Here is a 16372-nt window from a genome sequence, read left to right on the forward strand (position 1 = left end):
CATTTAATCAAGAAAGTGATAGACGACAGATTAATGAAAATAGCTGCAACCCTTCTTCACAAATTTTGGAAATGGAAGATTATAAAATTATCACAAATTACCAGGGGTGGAAGTAACTAATTACAAATACTCAAATTGCTGTAATTAAGTAGTTGTTTTGAGTGCTTGTACTTTTAGGAGTAGGTTTTCAAGTCCATACTTGTACTTCTGTATGCTTTACAAGATGTAATCTATTTAGTTACTGTTAAAACCATATTTGAGTACTGAGAACAATTAGAATTAATATCCAAACCTGCAGAGCCAGTAAGGTGATCTGATCACAAACAAGCCAAAGAAAACAATGACATATACCAAAAAAAAAAAAAAAACTGCAGCAGCACATTTGGAATGAGGACGTACATGATTAATCATTAATCGATTAATTGCCATTAAGAATTGAACCAATTTAAAATGAAAAAAAAAAAGGGAAAAAAATTAAAATGGGAAAAAAGTTTTGCAAAAACGTTTGCAACCCTTATTTAGAGAGGTTAAAACTAATACTCTAAGTAGTTGTGATACTTAGTATACTTATGTACTTTTACTCAAATATATTTCTAAAACCAGTACCTTTACTTGTAATTGAGTAATATTTTAGCAGTGTAACAGTACTTGTATTTGAGTTCAGATTTTCGGTACTCCAACACTGAAAACTACCAGAGGTCCTCACATCCTTTGACAGATCTGGTTTATAGTTACCATCAACCTGTTTAGGTCAAGCAAATTTGATACAATAATTTAATATGCCAGTTTGTTTAATAGTATCATTTATTTTGAAAAGCTAACTCATGGTTATAGCCATGGATCTACTGAGCTGCAGGTACATGATAGACTGAGCTCGGCTTTGAGAAACGAAGAGAAGAGAAGATGACTGATACTGGGTGCTACATCTTACAAAGGTCGGATCAAACAAAGTGATTTATATTTACAAGATAGTCAAACTGTGAACATGAACTTACACAACATTAAGCTAGTGCCTCATTTTTATTATTCAGTACAAAACGTCACTGTTTCGATGCACCCTACTGACCTACTCATCCACCCACCACACCTTTACTACAACAGCTCAAAAACAAGTTTCACGCAGAAAACCAGACGACACTAGGTCTATACAACTACAGATTAAAGTTCATTAGAAAACAATCCCAGGCTTTTTACAAAACTGATAAGCCAACAGGTTCGATTAGTTCAACAGAAAACATTGAAGGAATGCTTATATTCTCTTAATGGCATCATCAATTTCTGAAATCTGGTCCTTCAGTTGGTTCCATTGTTCAGGATTCAGGGAGATTCCTACAAGACATTTAAAACAGAGCATCAGACTGAGTCTTACATCACAACTGTAAACCACTAAAAGCATCAAACATCCATCCCTCCAGGTTCTGGTGTAGTTCATCAGGTAAGTATGTACCATACTGTAGTATTTCACTGAAACGTATTAAAACACATCTACAGCACATGTAGGGCTTACCTTTTTTCCCAGGCTTCATCTCCCCGTCTTGGTTCATCCAGTACTCTCTGATGTCAATCAGGACTTTACCTTTGAAGTCCCTGACGCTGACATATCTCATCTTACCAATCTGCACAAAGCAAACTAACTGTTAGCTGGAATGCTGGAGACTGCAGCATTCTCTGCATTATATTTTTATTTATGTGAACTGGGTAGGCTGTGAACCTTGATTGCTTTTCTGGGATAAATAAAGTTTATGAATCTGAATCTGACTTCAATTTTCTCCACAAGCCTAATTCCAAAAGTTGCTGCAGAAAACGTAAATAGATACAGAATACAATAATCTGCAAATCCCTTTCAACCTATATTCAACTGAATATAGAACAAGGACAAGATATAAAATGTTCAAATTGATAAACTTTATTTTTTGTTTTTTTTGTAAATGTACACTAATTCTGCATTGGGACAGGATCATGTTTATCACTGTGATACAGCACCTTTACTTTTAACAACACTCAGTCAGTGTTTGTGAACTGAGGACACTAATCGTTGAAGGTTTGAAAGTGAAATTCTTTCTCATTCTTGCTTGATATATGACTTCAGGAGCTCAACAGTCCAGGGTCTGTGTTGTTGAATTTTGTGCTTCATAATGCACCACTTGCTGAAATAAGCAGGGGTGTTTCTGAGAAAGACATCGTCTGGATGGCAGCATATTTTGCTCCAAAACCTGTTTGTACCTTTTAGCATTAATGGAACCATCACAGATTCTGGTTTCTGAAGTTAGCGCAAGTAACAATCTGGATGTTAGAAAAGAGCACACATATCTACTTTGTGTCAGTCCATCTCATACTGCATATATTAAAGCACACATTACAAATCTTGTCTTTCTACTATATTAAATTGAAAATAGGCTAAAAAATATTTGCAAACTATTGCATTGTGTTTTTATATACTCTTTACGCAACACCCCAATTTGTCTGGCATCATGGTTGTTTTTTGGGATAAATACATTTTATGGCCCTTAACAACAGAATTAAACAAGTACTCAACAGTACACCCATCCACACAGGAATCTGAGTAACAGTGAATTGCAATCAAATTAAAACTTTCTTTTGACATATTCATATCTAGCACCTAGGTTTAAAATATGTCTGTTGAATAGAAAGGTGCTATCTAAGGGATAGTTTGGATTATCAGTAGACACAGCTCCGGTTTGGTGAAGCCAAGAAGAGATTGTGACTATGGTGATTGAAATGGTTAGTCACATAATAACACAAACAAACTAACTGATCATGGCTTCAGTACACCAGCAACTCCTCTGTTCGCTGAGGTAAAATTACCAAAAGAAGTGTGGCTGATTTTGAGAAAGCAATATTTGGCTTCTATAATGATGGTTTGCCATCTGAAAAGGCTAACTGACAGCAAGGTACAAGCAGTGAAAATATTGTGGCACACACTTCAATAGATTTTTTAAGTGTCTTAAATACATTTTGCTGCTGACCCTATCCACAGCACTACATTGCTTAGGTTCCTACACTTGTACTTCTGCTGATTCTCCAAACCGGGGCGTGACGACTGCAATCTAGTGTAGGAAATATCTGAAATATGGATAAGTACCTTATAAAGCCCTTCTTCAAAAAAGCTTAATGATCCATTTAAAAGTACACATTGGATGAAATGGCTTGAAATGAATGTGATTTCCGTAGTTTATCTTTTCACACCCACCTGGAACATGTTGTCATCACCATTACTGCTGCCCTTGGAGGAGCCACCTGGCTTGGAACTCTCTCCGCTCTTTGGTTTCTTGGCTGGTTTCTCTGGTGCGCTCGTCTTCTTTCTCTTTGCCTTCAAAAAACAGGAAAATATTTCTCTTGACTCTCATCATGTCCTTAACACAGGTGGAAAATAAACATGATTTACACACCAAAGTGGGATAATAAATAATAAAATACAGCCAGTATCAGAAGAATGGGAGAAAATGTCATGAAGATGAAAGGAGGAGATTTTAATTCCTAAGTCATGGAGGAATACTGATAAGGCTTCAGAAAAGGAGCAGTACTGATAAGCAGTTATGGTATCAATAAATTCAGCTATACCTTCTTGTCTTCACTCCTTCAGTGTTGTAGCTTTGACTTTTTTTTTTTAATCAAAGAAGCAGATATTTATTAAGGTTCTCATCTTTTGTGCTGCTGATTCAGTTGCATGACATCTAGCCTTGAAATTTGCACACAGTTGCCTAAGATCAAAATAAGATGCGCTTTCACTGCTTCATTTTGATGCCAAGACATATTCAAAGAACATGGGTGAAGTGAACACATCACAAACCTTTGTCTCTACTTCACTGTCGGAGTCACTTCCAGTTGTGGAGGACAAAACTTCCTTTGATTTTGGCATTCTGCTGGGACAGGGACCAAATATCAGACCTTTATTTCAAAGCAAAACTTCCCTCCAGTGTTTACAGGGACATGGACAGTTCTAGACTCTCTCTCTCACAGACTGACAGTCTTTGGATAGGACTGCATATGAAATGTCTTTTTCTAATTCATGGCTCAAAAATGAAGATTGCCCACAGCAAGTAAAATGCTGTGTCGGGCAAGTAAATCTGGCAACTCAATTCCCTGACCAGGCTAGTGGTAATAAAGAATTAAACTAGTTTAATAATCAATTAATCACTAAAGTAAAGTTTTGTGGAACAATGCCAGCAAATGCTGTTTTCAGCCTCTAAAATATGGAGACTTCCCAATTTTCTTCCTTTATCATATTAATCTGAATATCTTTGGATTTTAGTCTGCCAAAATACGACATTTAAAAAACATCACCTTGGATTTTGCATGGAAATTTTCCACTATTTTTTAATTTTGTAGTCATGTGCAGCCCTAGATTATACATGGCAATTAGACTTGCACCGATTTCAACTTTCTTAGCCAATTCCAATTTCCGTACATTTTTGCAACTTTTCTTGTAAATATGTTCATAATAAGACACTGACTATTAAATATTCATTTAATACTTTCTCCAAAATCATCCAGATTACAACCAGGCCTTATTATAATTTTATATTAAGATTATGAATTGGGTGAACGTGATCTTGCGAGATTTCGGGGGACGCGATTTCACGTGATCTTTTGTGGAAGCATATGTAAACAAACCGGAGACTAACGCGGTGCAACAGTTTGAAGTAAAACTTTGCCGTGAGAAAAACAAACACACAAGTTAAAGGAGTCTGGATGAGAAAATGTTTGAGGAGACACATCAACACAGGTTGTTTATTCTTCAGCCAGAACAGGAGGTGAGATTTGAACTGTCCCTCTGTGAACAGCAGTCTGCTGCTAGCTTGCTAGCATTAGCCTGAAGTGCGAGAGAGTTTACGGCTGTTTTGCGACATTGTCAGCTGCTCTGTCTCGTTGTAGACTGTCTGTCTTCTCTTTATCCTGTTCTTGGAATCTGTCTCTGACACCAGCTTCAAGCAGACGTGTGTCTGAGTGTGTAGCTGTTATCAGCGCTATGTTGACGTCACGGTCAGTTTGTCTGCTGCGCGCATGATGTGACCATCGTGCAGAACATGTGTGCGACAATGACGGGCACAGAACCGGATTTGTGACGCTGACCGGCCGGTCACCGGTCAAGACCAGTCACGTGAAAACCGGCCCGATTCAGAGCATTGCCGATTAATCGGTGCAAGTCTAATAGCAATTAATGTGTTTGTTGTCATTTAATAACCACTAATAAATAAAACCATCTGTACGGGAGCAATTAAAAATGAACTACACTACATTACTGGCACACTTGCCTGACTGAGCAAGAGAAAAAAAAACATCAGTGTTTAACCTTGTGATTAGATCCTGAAAGCCAATTACATTTTTCAAAGCAGAATACATTGAAAAATGTCTGTGTGAAAAATAATCTTTTATCTGTCTGCACTATGAAGGGCTCTTTACAGCCAGGATGGAAAAGAAGAAGGAATACAGTCCCAAAAAACTGTATGACCCCCTGCTGGACAGAGCAGCTTACTGATTTCCTTTGCCTGGTCCAATATTGATTCATAAAATCCCGAAATTGATCTTTTAATATATGTCTGTTTTTTCCTGTGGATGTGTGGTACAGCCTGCAGCTTTAAAGTGACCAGCTTTTGGCACAAGGTCTCGTAACACAAGATCTCACTAATTTCAGTGTGTTGCTCAAATCATGTTTAATAAAAGGTACATGATTAATGTAACTAGTTTGAGGTCCAACATTACTATTTTTAATAATTCACAAGGTTAGAGGTTAGTCCTTGCACAATTTGCAGCATTAATTCTCTGATATCCAAGCAAAACTGGTACTGTAACTGAAATATTCACAAACAAATTGATACTGAATTGAACTGAATCGTGAATTGAAACAAACTGACCAGTCCTAATTATTACTGGATCAGGGGGAAAATACATACACAATGTGCACCTGCACCTGAAAAACCCAAAAGGCTGTTTGACAACTCACCACTGTTGTGTTACCAGTTAATACTGCAAGTGATGAAACGCATGTGAACTGAAAAATAGAGTGATCAACTGTTAATTGATCTGATAAACTTGATTGACATTTTATTTGAAACAGCGTTGCTTTGATGATCAACTGGGCTGTGTTACTGTCTACTTTCATCATTCACAATAACTGACATTGATCACTCACAGCATGTATCAAATTCAAAATCTGACCCAAGCATCCCATTTTACATTGGATAATGAGAGGTTGCAAAGAATATCATTTGAGTAACAAAATTCTTTACTGCATTACAGAAGTACCATGTCTGTAAACTGCATGTTCAAGAAAGCAGGCACTGAAGTCATCTAGCCCAGTCATTCCCAAACACTGGGTCGGGACCCACAGGTGGGTCACAGGAGATTTTATTTGGGTCCCCAAATAAATAAAATACAATGGATTACATGGATGGATTACATCTGCAGTACATATTTTATGAAGCATTTAATTTTATTTTTTAGGAAATATACACCATGTGATGGCCTGTTAACTCAGCCTAAATTAATTAATTTCTCATTTATAAAATATTTCACGTGTGTATGTTATCAATAAAGCATATGCAAAAATGGCAATAAAAATTGTCACGAACATTCATTTATGCACACATGAACTCTTCCCAGAGTGTCTTCATAAGGTGTATTAAGAGTTGGGTCACGGTGGTTTGTCATTTCAAAAAGTTGGGTTCCAAGGACAAAAAGTTGGGAAACGCTTGTCTAGCCACTAGATGTCAGTAAACACTAGACAGCATCTAAATAGGATGTAGCTGTTTCCAACTGTGGCACTCTAGTTAAGTGGTTATAGCTGTAAGGCTGACAGTAACAGCACAGCAAAGCGAAAGTGAATACATGTCATGTTCATACCAGACAAGACAATCGAAAGTAGTTTAAGACAAAGGAGACATCCTTTGTCTTATACTACTTATACTACTGCACTTTTTTACTAAACTGTATAATAGATGTGGGGCGCCCCTGTAGCTCAGCTGGTGGAGCGCACCCCATATGCTGAGGCTGCTGGTCCTTTGCAGCGGCCACCCATTTGCTGCATGTCATCCCCTCTCTCTCTACCCTCTTTCCTCTTGTGTTTTCAGCCCCCCACCCAAAAAAAAAAACTGTAAAATAGTTGTACATTTAAATGCCTGCTTGATATTTATCTTATACTTAGGCTTTCAGAGATAGTTATTAAATAAATACTAAAATCAATAATATTTGAATGCAGAGGCAATTATTTAATATGATAAGAATATTTATAGTCTTAGATTTATAACTAACCAAAACATAATGCTGACATGGCCCAGGATGAAATTGAGTTTGACACACATGAATTACAGCAGTGGTGCCCAATCCTGGTCCTCAGGGACCCCTGTCCTGCATGTTTTTTTAACATGCAGGACAGGGGTCCCTGAGGACCAGGGTTGGGCACCACTGATTTACAGGAAGCAATTTTCGTTACTTCCGCCCCAAATGTCAATCAAAGACCACACCCACTGTCTGATTCTGGCTGGCAGCTTGCAGGCCTGGCCAGCATGAAGCTTTTATCTCGATATGGCGACAGCAAATTAATCAAACTTGACCAGACCAGACCAAAAACTTCAGTTAGAGGGTGTGGGTTTTGATCAACATTTTTGGCCTAAAACAAAAAACAGCTTGCTGTAAACAATAAATGTAGGTTGGTGGTGTGAATGGTTAAAGTAGTAAAATGTAAGTTTATCAAATCCAAATACAATTTATTTATTTATTTTTCAATTCACACACACTCTTTCACCTTTATCACTTCATTTTGGTTACTTCCACCACTGAACGGGTTAAAATCTTACTCATGCAACGGGGGAACAGGAGCAGTCTGAGACAGGATCGTTTAAGTGTTGCTCGACCACCTGGTAAGAGTTGCAAACATCGCTCGGTTAATGTTTCCACTGTAACATCTACCTTACTTCCTATTAAGATAAAGAGGTCTGAGTCAGTCTGCAGGTTACTTATCTCTAGGGACTGATTGATCCAGGAAAAAACTGCAGCCTTTCCTTTAATTATTAATGTATTTGAGCGCTTCACACACAGACTCATGGGTCTGACGGATGCGTTGCACTGTAATGACAACACTGTGCTTCTACCAGCATAGACGCCAGCTACCTAGCTAACTAACTGAGCTAGCTCCGTAAAACGCTGTGTGTAGAGGGTAGCCTCGGTAGCTAACTCTAGCCTCGCTAGCTATCGTTAGCCTCGATAGCTAACGTTAGCTCAGCCGCACAGGATGCTGCTCTGTCTCTCTGTGCAGCCACATCGCTGTAACACACCGAACTGCTCTATTATAAAATCCCAAACCTTCATAAACACACGTTTTGTCCTGTTCTTTATAGACTGCTAATGCTTCACTTACATGATGGGATGAAGAGCGGGTCTCTGGACAGGAAGCGGAACAATGACGCACTTTCCGGTGCGAGTTGTGCTTTATTTAAAACTTTTTTTTAGAACAATTCAGTAAAAACACTATCACCAATGTGAATATTTTAATTCTGCATTCCTGAAACAATTAGACTCAGAACACCAAGGCATAGCTGACAATGAAAAAACAAACATATAGATTAAAAATATTATATATATATATATATGTATATATATATATATATATATATATATATGTATATATATGTATATATATATATATATATATATATATATATATATATATATATATATATATATATGTATATATACATATTAATCTATATGCCTGTATTATATATATATATATTTTTTTTTTTCTTTTTTTATTATTATTATTATTTTTTAATAAATGTACTAAAGGAAAGGTGTGTGAGTTCTGCCTCCTTTGCTATGAATGCACATAGCCAAGTTATCAGGCATCTGAAACATTTCTAAGGTATACTGTTGTTTTAAGGGATAGTTCACCCAAAAATTGCAAGGTAAGGAAATGTCCTGTATGAAGAGAGTCTACTGCTGTTGACACCATGACCTAATGCCTCTCAGAGCTGAAGGTTTGCATGGATGCCTGTGCACAAATCTCATCTCTCATGGATAAGCGGAAGTCACACTTGTGCAATATAATGCTGTTTGATCAGCATTTTGATATACCACACCTGTAAGGTGAATGGATTATCTTGGCAAAGGTAAGATGGAATTCATGCTCAAAATTTGAGATCAAAGGGACAGTTCACCCCAAATCAAAAATGCATATTTTTCCACTGGCCTGTAGTGCTATTTATTCATCTATAGTATTTTTGGTGTGAGATGCAAAGTTTTGGAGATATTGGCTTTTGAGATGTAACATTCATTTTTTGTATTAAGGCAGCAGAATCATTTACATCGGTGTAACTCAGTTTACATCAGTGAGGATGTTTTAGATCACAGCAGACAGCAACCTGCACACCAACACACACTGAGAAGATGAAGAGGAGAGACAGCATCTGAGGGGTGTACTACTAAACGAGATTAATGGGTTAGCGAGTTATGTTGAGTCTAAAGCCAGGATTTTCAGTGTCACGAAGGTGGCACTCTTTTAACCTGGTAACCATGGTAACATACTAAACTCATAGCCTGGTCGGGAGCAGGTTATGTTCAGATGATTAAATAGTCTGTAAAAAGCGCCGTTCTTTAACTAATTATTGTCCTAACAAGATTGTTTATGAGCGATATAGCTTTTAAACTGAGGGAGGAGGTTAACAATGAAAAATTGCTGAGCTGTATGCTCGTTATATCACCAAACGAATCCATATAATGTAAAAATGTAACAGCAGCACAAACGGTATACATCGCGCTGTCATGATGGTAACCCCCGTTTGGTGATGCAGAGTCATTTTTCCCGTTTGCTCCAGATCATATTAACACTTTAAATTGACATGGTATATAATCCACACAGTAAAATAATGATGAAACAACTACAGACACTTTGAATACTTTTTACTGTTATCTGTTTTGTCTTGGTGATATTGCAGCTCAGATCACTGATTAGAAAATTAATCATCATTTATCACAGACAATCTTAAATCAGTTACACTCATTTTACGTTGGTTTGGTCAAAAGCTTAAGTGATGTCCACGTATCTGTCATCATAGGACAGTGTCAGACAGACTTCATCATGTTTAAATCTGCTGTATGGAGTTTTATTGTTTAATGTGCAGTTTTCATGTTAGAATAAACCGCAGCATTAAGACCGCATTTAGTCCATCAGTCATTTTCTAACAGCAAACTTCTTCTCCTGCTTTATTTGCAGCAAAAAATGTTGCTTTTTGCCGTAATGTATTTGTATGTTTTCCACAGCTCATAATAACAACTTGATGATTTTGACTTAAAGGAGAAGTGTGTGGTTTCCAGTGGCATCTAGTGTTCAAACCTTAGATTGCAACTAAGAGGATTTACCCGACACCGCCCCTCTCTCACCAAGAGTACGGTGGCCGTCAGCGGACAAAATGGCGAGCGAAAGCTATCTCACAACAAACTACAATTATGTGTGTAGGATGAATTACCTGTCCAGCAGAAAACAGGCAACCTCGGCGTCACTGTGAAAACGTTTGTCCTCCATCAGCGATTTCCATCATGTAAACACTATGCCGATGTTGATTCGTGTTTTTGCCGTTTCCTGTCATGCTTGCGTTTACTTTCTTCGCGTCTCCGCTTCTTGGATGACGGGGATTCACTGTCCGCTGCTTTTTGTTCTGGTTCGATCCTCTATTTGTCAAAACTGTGCCAGTCAAGGCTCACAACGCTAAATGGTCTGCCAGCAATCACCCGCGTCTATCCTCCCCGTCTACTTCCGTGTTTATGCTGCGGCGTCTACGTAAGGTCGCCATGGGCTTCCCAGGAGTCACTGTTAGTGCAGTTTGTCCACTCTGCGCTGCCGTAGACGGCGCAGGATGATGATCTCCGTAAGTCGACCCGACAGTATGTAACTATAAATGGCTATTTCTAAAGTAACGGGAACATATAGATTATGAGTTTACGTTGATTGATAATAATAACATACTTATATATAATATATCTCATTTATGTACATAAATTCCTGTAATTATTACACACTGGTCCTTTAAGTAAGTGGCTCGCGATCACTTCATTTTATGCAGAAGAAGAGTCAAATGAGGCAACAAACGCCCCTTTTATGTGAGCGCGCACAGAGTCTGAAGACGAAAGCCAGGATTAACAAAGTGAGTTGATAACCACCATCGTGATACCCATTATCTCTGATTGCGGTTTTAGGCTTTGTTGATCCAGATCATGCAGAGAAAGCCTGGCTGTGTTGAGCTTGCTTCGTAGTACACCCCCCTGGACTCTTCATCTTGACTTATGCAGCGCAGTGACAAATGTTTTGTGGAGGAGACAAGCGTCTGTCAGTTTGGTCTTTACAGAGACAGATAATTTAGTTTGTAGTGTTTAAACCACAGAACTGTAGAGTAACATCAGGATTCAGTTTTTATAATGGTCGGCACTTCACACACACAATCCCCTCCCTTCTCTCTGCTGCCTCTCTCTTGCTGTTATGACCAATCAATATGAAATAATTAAGTATTTAAAAGTACACAAATCAGACTTAGAGTGGAAAATCAAGCACCACAGAAGTGTACTGTAACATGATTCATTATCATAAAAAGTTTTTTGTATAAAGTAGATATATCTGTCCATATTCACATGCCTGTGCCCCTTACTACTACCTGGTTTCAGGTGGCACTGCAGCTTGAACAACACTCGCTCCTCTCCATCCTCCTATACTCTTATTTCTTTTCACTGAGCCGGTTGCCTAAACAGACAAGCCTGTTTACATTGTCAGCTGACAGTGAAGCTCGCCTCTTCATGACCGCAAGCTGTTTCATTTCTGCCATGGGTCAGGCCAATATAACAGAACGTGTGTTAAAAAAAAATAGTGGGGTCAAAAGGAATTTGCATTAACGTGTTACTATTGCATTAACTTTAACAGCCCTACCATGAATACACGAAGGTAAAACCTGATTTCAACAGGCCACATGCTCCCGTTCACAGTCCCCTCCTCCATTCTTGGATGGCAGAACTGCTCCAGTTTGCCTGTCCCCTCGTCCATCCTGTAACAATACAACTGAGGGGTTTTCTGATGAAATTGTGACATCCTTCCATGAGCTGTGATGAACGAGGAGTCATTCCACATTTTCGACAGGGTCATGAGCTGGCTACAAACTCTATCAACAGAGACTCTAAAAACATGTGCACACCCACTTACAGAGCATTGCTCAGCCTTGCAAAGCCCTCTGTCCATATGTACATGGATGTTAAATCTTATTTCAGGAGGCCAGACATTCCAGTTCACCAGTCCCCTCCTCCACCCTGTGACTGCACCATTGGTGGGAATTTTTGGATAAAAATTTGACCTCCTGCCATGAGTTGTGAAAAACGAGCACCTCTTTCATACAGTGGGGAGGGTTATGAGCTGGCTGAGAAATATGTCAACAGATGGTCTAAGGACACGCACACCCCTACACATGGAGCATTGCTCAGCCTTATGCATTCCATAAATTCATAGATGTGCAACCAGCATACACACAAGTGCTCAGCCTTGCAAGGCCTGCATTCCATAAATATGGATGTTAAAGCTGATTTCAAGAGGTCACTCGTGGCAGTTAGACAGTCGCCTCCTCCATCTGTGGACGGTAGAACTGCTCCAGTTCACCAGCCACCTCCTCCATCCTGGGACAGCAGAACTAACAACATGGATTTATCAAATTCAATTTGTTACACTTTTTTTTAAAATACAGTTAGCTCAACAGCTGTGAAGGGAAGTCAATTAAGACTAAACTAAACTGTGGATCACTTTTTTTTTTTGCTTTGAAAATGAATATACTCCATTTTGCACATTTACGTGCAACAGTGCATTTGTGTTCAAAACATAAAATAACTAAGAAAAATAAATAAAAATGCATAAGCCCATAGTTAGAAGACAGAGTGCCTATTTACATTCTTTGATTAAAGATTTGTGTCAGGTGAGGAAAAGTATGTGCTCACCTTTCCTGAATATTTTCTTGCAGAATGTTTGGATGTAGTCTGTGTGAGTTTAGCTAGTGCTTCCAAACAAGAAAACTTAAGTTTGAATTTTGGTTTATGTAACCAGGCACTGATCTTTAGCAGGTGGAAGTTATAGCCTATGGATACCACCATTTTTTTAGTTTGTTAGCATGCTAACATGTGCTCATGTGCATCAATGACACCAACAGTAAAGGGCAAACATTTTGATTAAAAAGATAATTATAACAGCACTTTTTTACATCTATGTTATCAGTAGGTAGTGTTAGTTTTACATTTTGAAGACCTTTAACACATTTTTAAATAGTTTGAATTTGTTAATTTTTGTCTGGGACAAGGGTGTTTTCTGGCACAGAGTAGGTTTAAAAAATTATTTATTTCATAAATTACATATTTTATTTACATAAATCCCTAAAAAATATATCTTTATTGGTATTATAGTGGTGCTATTAATAATTTAAAAAGTTTTTTTAAGGGGTTGAGGACATGATTTGTCTCAGTTTTCAGGAATGGGTGGTATATAAACACAGACAAGTTTACAAGGTATTTGATCATGAAAATGAAAATTTCATTTTAATTTAGGGGGGGAATTATAGACTAATTAAGGGTTTGGGAAGGATAGATGCTGTGTAAACATTACTGTCAGCACCAATCACAGATCACAAGAGCAGATGAACTTCCACTGTATTTACGTTTTTACTGCTGAGCTCTCATAGACCCCAAACAGAAGCCTTTTTTTGTCTTCTGTTTTGTCATGTTTCCTGAGCTGTTAAAGAGCGCCCGGGGTCTCCAACCTTAGTTTTAATTCAGCATGTGTTTAATGTTACATGCCATATTTAGCAAATAACACACGTCATGCACTGGGCTGTTAATGCCATGCTGTTTTACTGGAGACTGTGCTCTGATGCCATCTAGTGCGATAAAGAGTTCCTCATAGTTTAATCACAGGAACTACTTTTTCTATTCTTTGTCCACAATCTGTATTTTATCTCTATCTCAAGTTATCTGTATGACAGAGTGTGATTTCTTCTAAATACATGCAGCTGATAGAAGTGACAGTCACTGATTTACTTTCTTTAATGGGCAGGCTACAAAGTGTTTAAAAAGCATTTTACATTCAGTAAATAAAAACTTCATTGTTGTGAGAAGCTGCCAAACAGTTTACCTGTAGTTTGACCGAACAAAGAATTTTATTTGATTAATTCCATTTATTGGAATATAATTATAATTAAGTAACTTTCAATATGTAGAATACATATATTATGTATGTTTATTACATGTTTTTGTGAAATTTCAGATTCTGATTGGTCAATTGCAGCATTGTAAGGTCTGTTATTTCTTCATAGCAGATGTATAACAGACCATTGTTATGAAGAACAGGACTGTTGCCATGGATACAGTTCTGATCATAGACTAAAATCATTATCAAAATCACTAAAATCATTTTAGAATTAATATTTCATGTGTCAGATAATTAATTTTATTGAATACAAACATGTAACAAGCTTCATGTTGGGGTACTGCATCATCCTGTCAGGATTTATTTCACAATAAGGACCTGCTCACTGTCCATTAAATGTTACACAACAGGGACTCCCAAACCTTTTTCAGCTCAAGACCCAAAATAGAAATTTGTCTCCCCAGGACCCAAATTTACAAAAATACATCATGAATTGCTGTAAAGTCTACATTTTTAAGCTGATTAAGAGCACAACAAAATCTAATGTACTGAATCTGATAAACAGAATGCCCTCTGCACAGACGGTGTCAGGGATCAGGTGCTGATCACAGGAACATCTCAGATAAAATCATCATTAGGAGCAAACAACGTGATTCACCCATGGCTTTTTCAGGTTCACTCAACAGAATCACATGAGCACCCACAGGTGTGATAAGTTGATCACATGACTAATTATCACAGTCATTTCATTTTTCTTTTCCAGCATTTTTTCTTAACATTCTTCAAAAATATTTTCCAAAAAATAATAATCATTTCATCCAAAGAGCATAATAATTTACACAAAATTACATTAATCAATAAACAAGCAAGATTCTATGGAGGTGTGTTACTGCCACACCAGAAAAGAAATGGATCAATATCACATCATAACATGAAAAGTCTATTGTTGTAACAAGCTGTTTTTAACGTTGAAAAGTTTCACAACTTATATTGTAAGAATGTGCAAGTTTGATGTTAAAATATGACAGTTTATATTGTTAGAACATTAAGAGTTTCACATTATAATGTGATATTTGGTCTCGGCCAGAGGTGCACCGACCTTGACATCCTTCGACTAGGCCAAGAGGACGTGGCCCAAAACGTGGATCTCTGACTTTTGAGATTTCTACGAGATCACGGTTTACCAGAATGGTGCCTCTCACGCATGGAGCAAGAACATGTAAGTGTATTTCAACATAGCCTACTTCTTGTGAAAGCTGTATTTAATTGCATCCAATGGTCATTCAGCGTTAAGTATGGTCAACATGCAAGTTAGCTAACCTAGCCAGCCAGCCCAGGTAACTCAGTGCTGTTGATCACCCAGCACCAGCAGCTCACTTACCATTGTACACAATTACCATTCCTTGCACTGACCAGACAAGAAGGACACTAAATAATACTACTAATAATAATTATACATATTAAATATGTATGTATAATTTATTAAGTTGGATCAGCTGCCAGAGGCATTGGTGGTCAGCTAAATGTACATTAATTTGAATGGTCACGTCATGATAATTTATAGGGCAATTAACAAACATTTACAACTATTTTAGAACGTTTCACAGTGCATTAGACAGCAAACTAGAACACCAAAATACTGTCAAAGCAGCCACCAAATCAACACAGCCATAGACAGAACCCCTCTCAACCTGTTTGCCAAGATAATCCATCCACCTGACAGGTCTGCCAATATTCAGTAACTCTGAACAGACCAGGAGAGAGCAGCATAGCCTGTGGGGCCTCAGCGCTGCAAAGCCTCACATCATGACGCTTCACATACTGTGATCTGTTGTAGTTGCTGGTCCAGCAGCAGGTGGCAGTCTACTCCTGCTTCTGCCAGCTTCCCCCTGAGCAGTGATGACTGGATTGTATTCAAGGCACTAAACAACAGCATCCTCAGTTACTGTTACAAAAATCACCATCTATAGTGCGATTACAACTGGGAAACTGATTTTGATTGACAGATTTTTCTGAATGCTCTGATATATCCTGAGCTGCTGACAAAGGTAAATCAATATAAATGCTTCATATAGTCGTTTTATTCGAGGTATTTAAACTCAGTTAGATGAATTCCCCTCATGCAGTGGTGGAAAAAGTACATTTACTCAACTACTGTACTTAAATGTAATTTTGAGGTATTAGTACTTGAGT

General features: G+C 37.9%; 1 protein-coding gene across 2 annotated transcripts; it reads right to left on the bottom strand.

Moving 5' to 3' along the window:
- Positions 1-786: 786 nt before the first annotated feature.
- On the bottom strand, positions 787-8448 carry sub1b (SUB1 regulator of transcription b). 2 transcript variants are annotated; one of them, XM_084729348.1, is made up of 5 exons: positions 8378-8448; positions 3812-3881; positions 3212-3331; positions 1508-1616; positions 787-1329 (listed from the first exon to the last, which is right to left on the bottom strand). In XM_084729348.1, exons 2-5 carry the CDS (start codon positions 3878-3880, stop codon positions 1250-1252), a joined length of 378 nt encoding a protein of 125 aa, XP_084585474.1. In that variant the 5' UTR covers position 3881; positions 8378-8448; the 3' UTR covers positions 787-1249. The 2 variants fall into 2 exon arrangements, with proteins under 2 accessions (XP_084585474.1, XP_084585475.1); XM_084729349.1 differs by lacking the exon at positions 8378-8448 and adding an exon at positions 7818-7841.
- Between the last annotated feature and the right edge of the window lie 7924 nt (positions 8449-16372).

Source organism: Lutjanus erythropterus, chromosome 10, assembly GCF_056507025.1.
Source record: "Lutjanus erythropterus isolate fLutEry1 chromosome 10, fLutEry1.hap2, whole genome shotgun sequence".
Taxonomy (NCBI): Eukaryota; Metazoa; Chordata; class Actinopteri; order Lutjaniformes; family Lutjanidae; genus Lutjanus; species Lutjanus erythropterus.

Bases quoted from the DNA above. Each gene is read 5' to 3' on its own strand.
- sub1b (XM_084729348.1), bottom strand. From the start codon at position 3,880: ATGCCAAAATCAAAGGAAGTTTTGTCCTCCACAACTGGAAGTGACTCC. The intron at 3,332-3,811 runs GTTTGTGATGTG...TGTTTTTTGAAG, and splicing joins ACAGTGAAGTAGAGACAAAG to GCAAAGAGAAAGAAGACGAG. The intron at 1,617-3,211 runs GTGGGTGTGAAA...TGCTTTGTGCAG, and splicing joins GTGATGACAACATGTTCCAG to ATTGGTAAGATGAGATATGT.